The sequence below is a fragment of the Ammospiza caudacuta genome, chromosome 6, assembly GCF_027887145.1.
Source record: "Ammospiza caudacuta isolate bAmmCau1 chromosome 6, bAmmCau1.pri, whole genome shotgun sequence".
Taxonomy (NCBI): Eukaryota; Metazoa; Chordata; class Aves; order Passeriformes; family Passerellidae; genus Ammospiza; species Ammospiza caudacuta.
The window spans coordinates 64,089,381-64,101,489 of NC_080598.1; the positions used below are offsets into that span (position 1 = coordinate 64,089,381).

General features: G+C 44.5%; 1 protein-coding gene across 1 annotated transcript; it reads right to left on the reverse strand.

Annotated features, from left to right (window-relative positions):
• Positions 1-547: 547 nt before the first annotated feature.
• TMX1 (thioredoxin related transmembrane protein 1) lies at positions 548-7,895 on the reverse strand. The gene is made up of 8 exons (XM_058806612.1): positions 7,711-7,895; positions 7,517-7,632; positions 6,443-6,488; positions 5,758-5,886; positions 3,892-3,937; positions 3,711-3,812; positions 3,390-3,462; positions 548-3,015 (listed from the first exon to the last, which is right to left on the reverse strand). The coding sequence occupies exons 1-8, from the start codon at positions 7,869-7,871 to the stop codon at positions 2,837-2,839; spliced, it is 852 nt and encodes a 283-aa protein (XP_058662595.1). The 5' UTR covers positions 7,872-7,895; the 3' UTR covers positions 548-2,836.
• Between the last annotated feature and the right edge of the window lie 4,214 nt (positions 7,896-12,109).

Here is a 12,109-nt window from a genome sequence, read left to right on the forward strand (position 1 = left end):
GGGAAGGGGCTGGCTGGAACTCAGAACACTCTGAGCATTCCTTGTCTGGATTTGCCTCCTCCCCAAGCAGCCTCCTTCACTTCAGAGCTGCCAGCAGGTGGAATTAAGCTTCCCACTGCAGGGTTAATCCCAGAGTGTTGATCCCCTCAGCTGCTGCGCTTGGGGGAATGTGGGAGGGCCCAGCTGCAGCTCCCACACCCCTCGCAGCGTTTCACGTCACCAGGGAAATCAGCCACCAAAAAAATGAATTTTAAACATCATTTGTCAGCTCCAGCCTACATTTTCTGCTACACAAAACCACATTTTATTACCATTTCTGGCTAAGCCTGGCATGAGCGAAAGCTCCTTCCCAAACCATTGGAACCATCCATCAAAGTGAGGTACCCAAGCCAGTCTGGACTAAAAATCACTCAGTGCAGCTTTACTTTGAATTATTATTCACACTTGACTTTTCAAAAAAACATTTTTATAGCTTCAGAGTTATAATTTTTATCCATGGAAGCAGCTGTTTTATGACTAAGCAGCAAAAACCTGAGCAATAAAAAATAAAAAGACACAAACACAAGAATCCAAAGCTGGTGGTTATTTTTTACTTGAAGACTCTCTGAAAAACAAAATTATTGTTACATTATTATCATTAATTCTTTCTGGAATGAAACAGGCCTGGTCCAGGTGATATGGGAAGGGCAGTCTGGTTTTTACAAAATTGATATTTGCAACATCACAACACACAAAGGACAGGCTCTTACACTCAGGTTACACCACTCAGCCTCAGTAAACATCTTTGGAATAGAGATTTTTTAAAAACAACAAAAAAAAAATCAATCAAGGAATTTAAATATTCACAGGACAAAACCATAATATTGTGAAAAATGTGAAGGGTGAGATGAGCAGAGATAATCCAAGCAGGAGTTGCACAGCTGGGAACAGTCACCCCCACGGGGCAGGTTTGGGGTTTGGTTCTGTGCACAAGGCAGAGAAAAGAAAATAAATTCCTGCTGGAAATTCTTGTTCAAGCAGGAGCCCACAAATCCAGCACAACAAAGGAAAAGTTGGGTGTTCTTTAAAATGAAAAGTCAGCAGGGTGTCCTCTCTATATTGCACCAAGTTTGGTTGTAACTGAAAAATGAAAAACCTCTGCACTAAGAAAAGCTACATTTAAATACATCCCAAGAGGAGTGAGCAGAGTTCAGCTTTTAAAACAACTCAACACTTTTTCCTACCAGCAAAACCACCACGGATCCAAGGCAGAGCTGCTACTTCTCCTCAGTATTTATTTATTTATTGCTTTATTTAGGAGTGACAAAGGCTCAGAGATGGGAACTTTCAGAGAATTTAAGGCAATTCCACAAAACCAACAATTCTGGCACACAGTGGTTTTCATACCAACACCAGGAGAGGTTTTAGCTTTAAAAAAGGACAGATTTTAGTCAAAAAGACCCTTTTAAATATCAGTTTATCTTTCTAACACACAGCACTGAAGTCAAGTCATTCCAGAGCACCAATGTAAAGAAAAGAAACAAAAAAAGGGGGAAGAAGTCAGATGGACAATTTTAAAAAAAGCCACTAAATAACTACAAATAAAAACACTAAAAAACCTAAATAACTACAAATAAAAACACAAAAAACCTAAATAACTACAAACAAAAGCTAAAAACCCATAAAGCTAAACAAACAAACAAAAAAAATCAGATATAGGCTTGTCAAAAAAATCTAAATGTGCTCAGTATTAGGCTCATCCTTCCCTTGCAAAAACTTTGGAATTTAACCAAAAGAATATGGAAAACTCTAAAACACTGGTCCAATGGACATGTGCATTCTTTTTATTTCTATACAGAGTGAAAACAAACACCATACAGACAAAAGTAAACTAATTATTTTTTTTAAGAAAAAAATCAGGTTTAATGTTCTAAAATGATTTTGTGAAAACAGGAGAAAAATAAAAAAGAAATAGAAAGGAGTTATTTTAACTACAGCCTGCATGGATTTGCAGCAAGATCTGAGTAAGAAATGATGGATTAAAAACAAGCAGAGCCCTGCTGGCATCCAGGAGGAGGAATGGAGAGGATTTGCACAGAGAACCCTGTGTGTAAACTATTGGAGTCACAGGGACAGACAACACCTCAAGGTGCTGCTTGTCCCTTGTTCCTAGAGAAAATCTACTTGGCCAAGAAGCTCAGAGAGTTTTCTACAGCTTTTTCTGGAAGAAATGGATGCAAGCAGCAGGTTTCTGATCAGCCAGAGGGTCCCACTGCAGAGTGCTTGTGCTAAGTTGAATTTTGTAAGAAAAGAGGTTGGGGGGGTTTGTAGCACTCATTGTCATAGCAAAAAGCAGTTTTTGTCACATAAAAAGCCTCAACTAAAGGAATTTTAGTTCCATAACTAAAGGAACTTTTCCCCTCAGCATTTCTTCAGGGCACAGCTGGAGAGGTTTATACTGACAAGCAGTATAAGAGCAGGGAACCCTTTTGGGAGGTTTAAGCAACAACCAGGTGAGTGCATTTTCCTTGCTACTGCTCCCTAATGCAGGAATGACTCTGGTTTACATCCTCTCCCAAATAATCCCTAGGGAACAAATCATCCCAGAAGCCACAGCAATTACTCCTTGGCACTTCTCTGCACACAGGCAGGAGAAGTTCCAGCCATTTGCAACAGCAACTTTTCCTTTGGAATACCTGATGCTTTTTTTATTTTTTATTATTATTATTTCCTCCGAATTCATGAAATGCAGCGACATTACCAAGCCAGGATTCATTTCTTCTGTTCAAGCTGCAGGATTTGACACTGCTCTCCCTTTGAGTGGCTGACTCAAACACCAGCCCTGGTGCAAGTGCAGCTAAGATTTCTGCAGAGGAGCAGCCCTGGGCACGGGGCGCTGCCGGACACCGCTCGGGGATGAGTCTCTCTTGCTCCCCTCCTTCCCCTCTGCTTCCTCATCTGAGACATCTCCCTCATCTCCTTCTTGCTCTTCATACCTGCTCTTCAGCAGATGAGCTGGCTCTGGACCTTGTTTCCCTCAAGGAGAAAGGAAAAACACTCAAGTAAATGCCGTTCCCAAGTCAAATCCACTTTTTTAACACCATGGGCGACCCTGAGAGCTCCACTCAGTTTCCTCTCCCTGCCCCTGTGGAATTTCATGTCTTGCAGGTATGAAAATGCCCTCAAATTTTTTTCTATCCCTAAAACCAGTTTTAAAAATACTCCAGCTTTACTAAATAAAAAATCCCAACCCACTATAAACCCTAAGGGTAAGGCATCAATCCCAAATGCAAAGTTCTACACTCCACTCCGGGTGTCACATCCTGCAGACACCAGGATTTCTTTAATATTTTCTATAAATAAAATTTACTAAACAGCTTCACTGAATCAGAAGTTTGCTGTGGGCTTACTTGGCTGAGGCTGGAGCTGTGGTGCTCTGTGCCTCTTGGAGGGACAGATGCAGTCTGCCAGGAACACCATCAGCTGAAACCAAAGAAACCCAAGGTGAAATCCCGAACCTTCTGCACACTGCAATTGTTTAAGATAAAAAATTTCCAGATCAAGTCTAAGCATTCACCCTCAGGTGGATCCCATCCAGCTTCCCCTTGGGTTATGGGGGCTCCATCCTGTCCCCATGCCTCAGCCAGGGTACCCCAAAACCCACCCCAAAACTGAGGTGGAGGCAGCACCAGTGGAACCAAGTCACCACCAGCCCCAAGGGCTGCACTTACAAGTCCCAGGACCATTCCTAAAAACAGAGTTGCCAATCCAAAAACAGCATAGGAGCCCCAGACTGGTATTCCAAGATTTTCTGTTAAATAGCCATGGCCATGCTGGAACAAAAGAGAATCATTTCAGGAAGAGCTGGATTTCATATCGAGGAGGAAATGAAGTGGGGATGTAAACAAATACCCTGATCCACATGGACAGCTTGAACAAGGCTGACATGCTGCTCATCCTGAAACAAAGCAGAAAAAATGAACAGAGAACACTTAAAATCTTAAAAAGAGAACACTTTAAAATCCTTAAAACACTGAGAACACCTTAAAATCTTAAAAAGAGAACACTGAAAACAATTTAAAATCTTTAAAACACAAATTTCCCCCCAGCTCCTGTAATAATGTCACCTTTCCTTTCCTGCCTGGATAATTCCTTTGCCTGCCCCTTAGCCCAAATTTCAGCCTCAAACCTGTGTGAAACAACCTCAGCTGGTACATGGACAGCTGTAAATTCCCAGATTTCTTTAACTTGGATCTGCTGAATCCAAGTTAAAGTTAATCCATGTGAATTTCAAGTCTCTTTCTCTATTCTGTCTGGATCAATGCTCTGTGAGAAGCCAGGGGAACTCCAGTGGAGATATTAAGAAAGAAGCACCAAGAGGTTTTATTAAAACAAAAAAAAATTAGCTATTAAAAGAAAATCAGGTTTTAAGAGCTGAGAGATCCTCAGACACTTAAGTTTCATGTCTGAATACAGGAAATAATAGAGAAATTGCTAATGCTGAGTTAATATCCAGTTTCACACATTCCTTGGTGTGGGACAAGAGTTTGTAAGAGAACCTCCCTCACAGCCAGGAATTCCTTTCATACATCAAACCCAAATTTTCCTTGACAGTTTGAACCCATTCTCCTTTTTCCTGTCAGCTCCTGATGGAAAACCCCTCTGTGATTTCCTTGGATTTCCTCCAGACACTGTAAGAATTTTCCCAGGGTTTAGGTGGGCAAAACCATCTCAGTGCCACAGAAACCCAAAAACTTCAAGGGTCAGCAAGGTCCTACAAGAGTTTAGGAAACTTCTTCAAGCCTTAAAGTAAACCTTGCTGGGGACATCTCTGCTATGGTGACAACACTCAGGTCACCTCAGCTATGGTGACACTGCTCAGGTCACCTCAGCTATGGTGACACTGCTCAGGTCACTCCTGCTATGGTGACAACCCTGAGGTCACCTCAGCTATGGTGACAACACTCAGGTCACCCCTGCTATGGTGACAATGCTCAGGTCACTCCTGCTATGGTGACAGTGCTCAGGTCACCTCAGCTATGGTGACAGTGCTCAGGTCACCTCTGCTATGGTGACAATGCTCAGGTCAGCCCTGTTATAGTGACAATGCTCAGGTCACCCCTGCTATGGTGACAGTGCTCAGGTCACCCCTGCTATGGTGACAACACTCAGGTCACCCCTGCTATGGTGACAGTGCTCAGGTCACTCCTGCTATGGTGACAGTGCTCAGGTCACCCCTGCTATGGTGACAACACTCAGGTCACCTCTGCTATGGTGACAATGCTCAGGTCAGCCCTGTTATAGTGACAATGCTCAGGTCACCCCTGCTATGGTGACACTGCTCAGGTCACCCCTGCTATGGTGACAACACTCAGGTCACCTCTGCTATGGTGACAATGCTCAGGTCAGCCCTGTTATAGTGACAATGCTCAGGTCACCCCTGCTATGGTGACAGTGCTCAGGTCACCCCTGCTATGGTGACACTGCTCAGGTCACCCCTGCTATGGTGACAGTGCTCAGGTCACCCCTGCTATGGTGACAGCCCTCAGGTCACCCCTGCTATGGTGACAGTGCTCAGGTCAGCCCTGTTATAGTGACACTGCTCAGGTCACCCCTGCTATGGTGACAGCCCTGCCACGGCTGAGGCAGAATTGGGACACCCAGCCACCCACCCAGACATTCCCAGAGCTCCTGCCCACACAGAGCTGGGAGCAGGGAGCAGGACACACCTCAGCACATCTGATAATAAATTCCTACAAAAACCAACCCGAAACTTACAGGAAAGAGGAAGGCCCAAACCAGGAGGACACCGGTTCAATGGATTTCCACTCCTTATCATTGATGAAGTTAATGAAGGCAGCTTTATTCCTGGCTCCCTGGTATCTCCTGAACTCTCCATCTTTGCAGCTGTAAAACAACAACACCACCACCAAAATCCTTTATTTGATATGATCCAAGCACCAAGTGCAGCATCCAACAAACCCCCTCCCATCTCCTTGTCTATTTTTCACACATTCACCTTTTTATGTTCATTTTTTTTTAGCTGATATTGCCTCTAAAAAATATTTTCCAAACTTGGACTAACTCCAAGTTATTTCCAGAACACTGACCCCACGAACACCTTGGCTAGCTTTAGGCTGTGATTCCATAAAAACAAAATAATAAAATAAAGATAATGATCTTCCTAAAGCCCTTGCCACACACCTGCACTGAAGATCAACCTACAGAAAAAGGATTGCAAAACAGAAACACCCATGAAAAGGCAGAATAAATAAGGCCTGAAGGGAAAGGAAAAGAAATCATCTGGCAGCACAAGGTCACAGTGGGTGAGACAGTGAATGTGTCAGTGAAAAGCAGCTCCTATTCTTAAAGAGCATAATAAATCTCATTTATTTGCCCCCCAAAAAAAGAGAAAAAAATGCCCACTGTCACCCCAAAAACCCCTGCAGCCCTGCATACTTACTGATAGATGGTAGGGAGGGCTGTGATGATAAATCGTCCACTTAACCCTGTAAGAAAAGTTGTTTTGAGAGTATTTTGAGTATTTTTATGGAAAAAAAGAGGCAAGGAATGCTGAAACACCCCAAAATACAACAGCAGGCTTAGGTATCAATCTTTCCACGCAATCTACCACAACCTTGTGCATGTCAAAGCAGTACACATTTAAAAGATGATCCCTGGATAAAGAGCAAAATGGGGAAAATGAGACATCCAGGGATAACAGCTCCATGGGACTCTTCTGGCTGTAGCTCTTCAGAGGGAGAGGCTCTCCTTTGCAAACAGGATCTGCAGCCTCCAGAAACCCTGAGGAAAATAACCCAAGTGAGGCAAGTTTCAAAAGTGAAGCTGCTCTGGAAAAAGAGATCAGCATGGGGAAGGGCAGGCTTACAAATCCCAGAGGGACAGGAGAGCTCCAGGAGAGGTTCGCGAGAGGTTCATGAGAGTTTCACGAGATTTTCAGCAGAGTTTCAGGAAAGGGAAAGCAGATTGTTTGCACTTCCTTCTACCAACCAAATGAGGGACTAGAATGGCAAGGTTGAAACCTTGTTTTTTGCTTTAAAACTACGGCCAAAAATCTCCTTGAAATCATGCTCTGGAGAAAACCTCTCATTCTTTTTACCTATTATAGTCTATGCATTTTGTTTGTTCTCTTCATTCAATTATATTTGCTTGATCTACTATCTGACGGTCTCGTTCCTGTGTGGAACCTGGCCCAGGGTGCCCAGAGCAGCTGTCCCTGGATCCCTGAAGTGTCCCAGGCCAGGCTGGACAGGGTTTGGATCCACCTGGGATGGTGGAAGGTGCGGTAGGGGTTGGAATGAGATGATCCTCAAGGTCCTCCCAACCAAAACATTTTCTGGTTCCCATTAAGCAAGATCAAGGCGTTTAGTCACACAGCTAGAGATGAGTAAAACACTTTTATTACCCGTATTATTTCTGGCCGCCTCCCACAAGCACGCAGCAGAGATCAGCACCCCCAAACCCCTCAGCCGCCCAGATCCCGGGGGGTTCGGGAGCCCTGCCCAGCCCCTCTCACCCGGCTGCTCGGTCACATCCACTTTGGCCACGTTCACTCCAAGGTCCTCTCCCCACTCGGCGAACTTCTCCCACTCGGGCTGCAGGCTCTCGCAGGCGGGGCACCAGGGCGCGTAGCTGCGGGAGCGGCACAGCGCGGTCACCCCACAAACCCCACACACCCCACAAACCCCCGGCGCAACGCTCCCCACTCACAACTCCACCATCCACTCGTCCTGCAGCAGCTCCCGCCACATGCCGTCCGACAGCACCTTCACGGGGCTCGGCCTGCCCCGGGCGGCGGCGGCCAGCGCCAGGCAGAGCAGAGCGCAGAGCGCAGCCCTCAGCGCGGGCCCGGCCCGGCCCGGCGCCGCCATCTTGGGCCGCCCCCCCCCTTCCGCCTTCCCCGGCGCGTCACGGCCGGGCCCGCCCTGAGGGGAACGGGGAGGCGGCACCGGGAACCGGGAACCGGAGCGGCGGGGAGCGGGAGGGGATGGAGGGATGGGAGTCCGGGAATGGTGGGGAGTGGGAGGGATTGGAATCGGAAGGGATTGCAGTCCTGGAATGGTGGGGATTGGAAGGGATTGGAATTGACTGGAATCCTAGGATGGTTGGGATTGGAAGGGATCGGAATCAGAAGGGATTGAAATCCCAGAATGGTTGGGATTGGAATCCTGGAGTGGTGGGGATTTGGAAGGGATTGGAATGCAATGGATTGCAATCCTGGAATGGTGGGGATTGGAATGGATTGGAGTCCTGGAAGGGTTGGGATTGGAACGGATTGGAATGGATTGGAGTCCTGGAAGGGTTGGGATTGGAACGGATTGGAGTCCTGGAAGGGATTGGAACGGATTGGAATCCTGGAAGGGTTGGGATTGGAAGGGATTGGAATGGATTGGAGTCCTGGAAGGGTTAGGATTGAAAGGGATTGGAATGGATTGGAGTCCTGGAAGGGTTGGGATTGGAAGGGATTGGAATGGATTGGAATCCTGGAAGGGTTGGGATTGGAAGGGATTGGAATCCCAGCTTGTGCCATGGCAGGCACACCTCGAGCCAGGTGCTGTGAGGAATGGATTGGAGTCCTGGAGTGCCTTCTGATGCATCCTTTCTTTAGTATAGTTTAGTATAGCATTCTTTAATATAATATCATAAAATAATAAATCAGTCTTCTGAGCACATGGAGTCAAATTCTCATCTCTCCCCTCATCCTGGGGACCCTCACAACCACCACCCCTGAGTGCTTAATTCTCAAGCAGAAGTCAGGGAGAAGGTCAATATTGACAAGCAGACAAATCCCACATCAGCTCACTCCTGTCCCTCACCACCTGAAGCATTTCCAGGGAAGGAACCTCTTTTTCCATATGCACATACTTTCTTTAACACAGATTTTTCCCCAGTTCCTGTGGTAATGTCATCTTCCCTTTCCTGCCTGGATAATTTCTTTGCCTGCCCCTTTGCCATAATTTCATATCCCACATTTCAGAGCCTTGGCAGCCATTGAGCAGTGCAGGAAAAAAAAAAAAAAAAAAAAAAGAATAAATCAGCATTTGGTTTTTTTTTTTTTTTAATTTTATCTTATTTGAGCAACTTTTCTATAGTACAACGTGTATGTTCCTGTCTGTAGGAGAACAGGCATTATCAAGGACTTGTTATTCATTGATTCAGCACTCAGGAATAAATCACTGCTTGCAGCACTCTGCTGACTGGTGTTTTAGGCATAATTGAATTTTTGAAATTTGTTATTGATAATCCATGAATATTCCATTCTGCATCAGCAGTCAGGTGAAATGCAAAGTGCTGTCTCTGGGTAACAACTGGACTCAATGATCCTGAAGGTCCTTTCCAACCTAAACACTTCTGTGAATTCTGTGATTATCCCTGATAATTTGAGATATGTTGAGGAATAAGTGCATAAAAACGTGTTGTGTAACCATGTGTAAATAAATTTACCACTGTGAATAAAAAGATTTCTTCAAAGGCACGCCGAGCTCCCTATGGGAACAGCTTGAAAAACCCTGAAAATTGTGCCTTCATACCTCCCCTGCCTGGTTCCAGGAATTATTTTAAGTGTAATGACTGCTCTGAATTACTTTTATCTCAGTTATTAATATGACATTGACATTGCCTTGCTTCTTTGTGAAGTTTTGAGAACAAGAAAGCCTTAACCTTGTCTTGGAGGCATCTCCCTCCAGCCTGCTCCCCTCAGCCCTGCCAAGCTGACAGGAGAATTATCTGCCTCATCTTTCAAGGTTCATGGCAGGATAAAGAGAGGTAATTGCCAAGTGACCTTAAGAAAGAAACACATCTTTCATTATTTTATTATTTTTCATGTTCTTTTTCAGTGCTGCCACACAGAGGCAGAGTTGAGGCTGCTTCTAAAGGGAAAGAGTGAAGGAAGAAAATCCTTTTTGGTTAGGAATTACCTGGATTTCCTGCTGGGGATACCTCATCACCCTTTCAAGGCTTTTTCTTTATCCAAGAGCTCATTGTTTAGGTTGTTTTCCTAAGGTAAAGGGGATTTTCTGGTCAGTTTAAACATTCCCACCAACACACAACCACAAATTGATCCAGGTTTGGGTTACAAAAGTACCACCACCACCAAACCAAAATTTAAAAGTCTTTAAGTTTCATGAAAATAATTCTCCATTTAGAGTGAGCACTAGTGGTGCACAGGAAGAGGCACAGACCCAGATAATTGTTTGACAGAGGGAAAATCATGAAAACCTTAACCTGGTGTGCCTGCCCAGGGCAGGGGCTTGGAACAAGGTAGATTTTGAGTGTTTCCAACCCAAAACATTCTGGGATATATTCTCCAGTCCACAGAGCTCCTGGGGTTTGATACAGGATGCAGGATGATGAAATAAGAGAGGCCTGTGCCATCAAGAAATCAGCTTTTCTTGGTGATGTCTGTGCTTCAAAAAATCAGATGCTGCAGGTAGGAGTGGAAATGGAAGGACTCAGCTCCCTTTGAGCTGAAAATAAAAATAAAAAATACTCAAACACTCAAATGCCTCAAGATTGTCCCCAAAGCTAAAGCCACAGAGATGAACAAATCCTACAAATTCACTCCATTCTGTTAGTGCTCAAAACCACTTTAAAAAATTGCACGCAAATTGACTCACTGGGTTCCTTTTTTGCAGAATGTTAATTCATTTATATTTTAAATCAGAACAAATTGAAGCAGTTCTGTTTTTCCTTATTTTATCTTTTTTTTCTCTCTATTTTTTAAGGATGATGAAATCAGAGAGTCCTGTGCCATCAAGAAATCAGCTTTCCTTGGTGATGTCTGTACTTCAAAAAATCAGATGTGGCAGGTAGGAGTGGGAATGGAAAGACTCAGCTCTCTTTGGGCTTTGCTTTCTTTTGAGCTGAAAGTAAAAATAAAAATACTTGAACCTCAAATGCTGTCCCCAAAGCTAAAGCCACACAGGTGACCAAATCCTACAAACTCCATTCTGTAAGTGCTCAAAAACACTTAAAAGAATTGCACACAAATTGACTCACTGGGTTTCTTTTTTGCAGAATCTTAATTCATTTATATTTTAAATCAGAACAAATTGAAGCAGCTCTATTTTTCCTTATTTTATCTTTTTTCTCTCTATTTTTTGAGCACCTTTACACGCTCTGAGGCTGAGCTGAACACTGAACCAGATGAACAAACTGCAGGAGCCCAGCACTCGCCCACCTGGGGCTGACCTTTGGAAGCACCACTTGAAGAGAGCTTTGGCCAAGGGATGATTCCAAGCTCTGCAGTCCCTGGATCAGGCATAGCACCAGAGCCCTGACCTCATTTACAGCTCCTGCATCTTTGAAATGCCAGGAGATTCTGCAGAGAGCTCTCCTGGGTGTGATCATGTGAGGCAGGAGACGTGAACTCATTGTCCTAAAGCCCAAGGTGAAACCAGGCTGTCCCAAAACGTCCCAGCCAGGCCTGGAGATGCATTTTGAAGCAAAACTGATCCTGGCTGATTTTTTTCTAGGTGGTTTTGCTAAAGGGAAGGGGATTTTGTGGGCACACCAACACACAACCACAATTTGAGCAAGGTTGGGGTGACAAAAATACCAAGTGTCAGTGAATTTCATGAGTTGTCCAGTTAGAGTGAAATGTTTCCTGGCACCATCCTTTTGGGAAAGCTGGCATCTAGAATTCCACTCAGAGCAGTTTTCAGGGCATCAGCATTTTAAAAATAGCATTTTAATGCTAAAATATTTAGCATTAAAAAAAATAAAGGTCAAGATGTAATTATTGCTCTGTGGCTCAGGATTTCATTACAGGAATTCCATATATGAATTTTTTTTTTCCTACAGAAAAATCCTGTATTTCACAGGAAATAATTAATCCTGGACTGAAATCCCCAGAGGTGCCAGTGACTTCTCAGGAGCCACACTGGACTTGGTGAATGTGGAAAGGATTAACAGAATCCCCTTCTCTTGCTTGGAAAAAACCCCTCTGGAAATCACATTCCCATCCCACAGGCCCATTCCTCCTGCTCCACAGCACCTGAGCTGCCCCAGCCAAGCTTCACAGGGCCCTCAGTGTTCAAGAATTCAAGGTTTTGGGAGCAGAACAATCACTTTGCTGTTTCCTACTTTGGAAGACCTCAGAATTATTCTC

Bases quoted from the DNA above. Each gene is read 5' to 3' on its own strand.
- TMX1 (XM_058806612.1), bottom strand. From the start codon at position 7,871: ATGGCGGCGCCGGGCCGGGCCGGGCCCGCGCTGAGGGCTGCGCTCTGC. The intron at 7,633-7,710 runs GTGAGTGGGGAG...CCGCTCCCGCAG, and splicing joins GACGAGTGGATGGTGGAGTT to CTACGCGCCCTGGTGCCCCG. The intron at 5,887-6,442 runs GTAAGTATGCAG...GTTGTTTTACAG, and splicing joins GCCCTCCCTACCATCTATCA to CTGCAAAGATGGAGAGTTCA.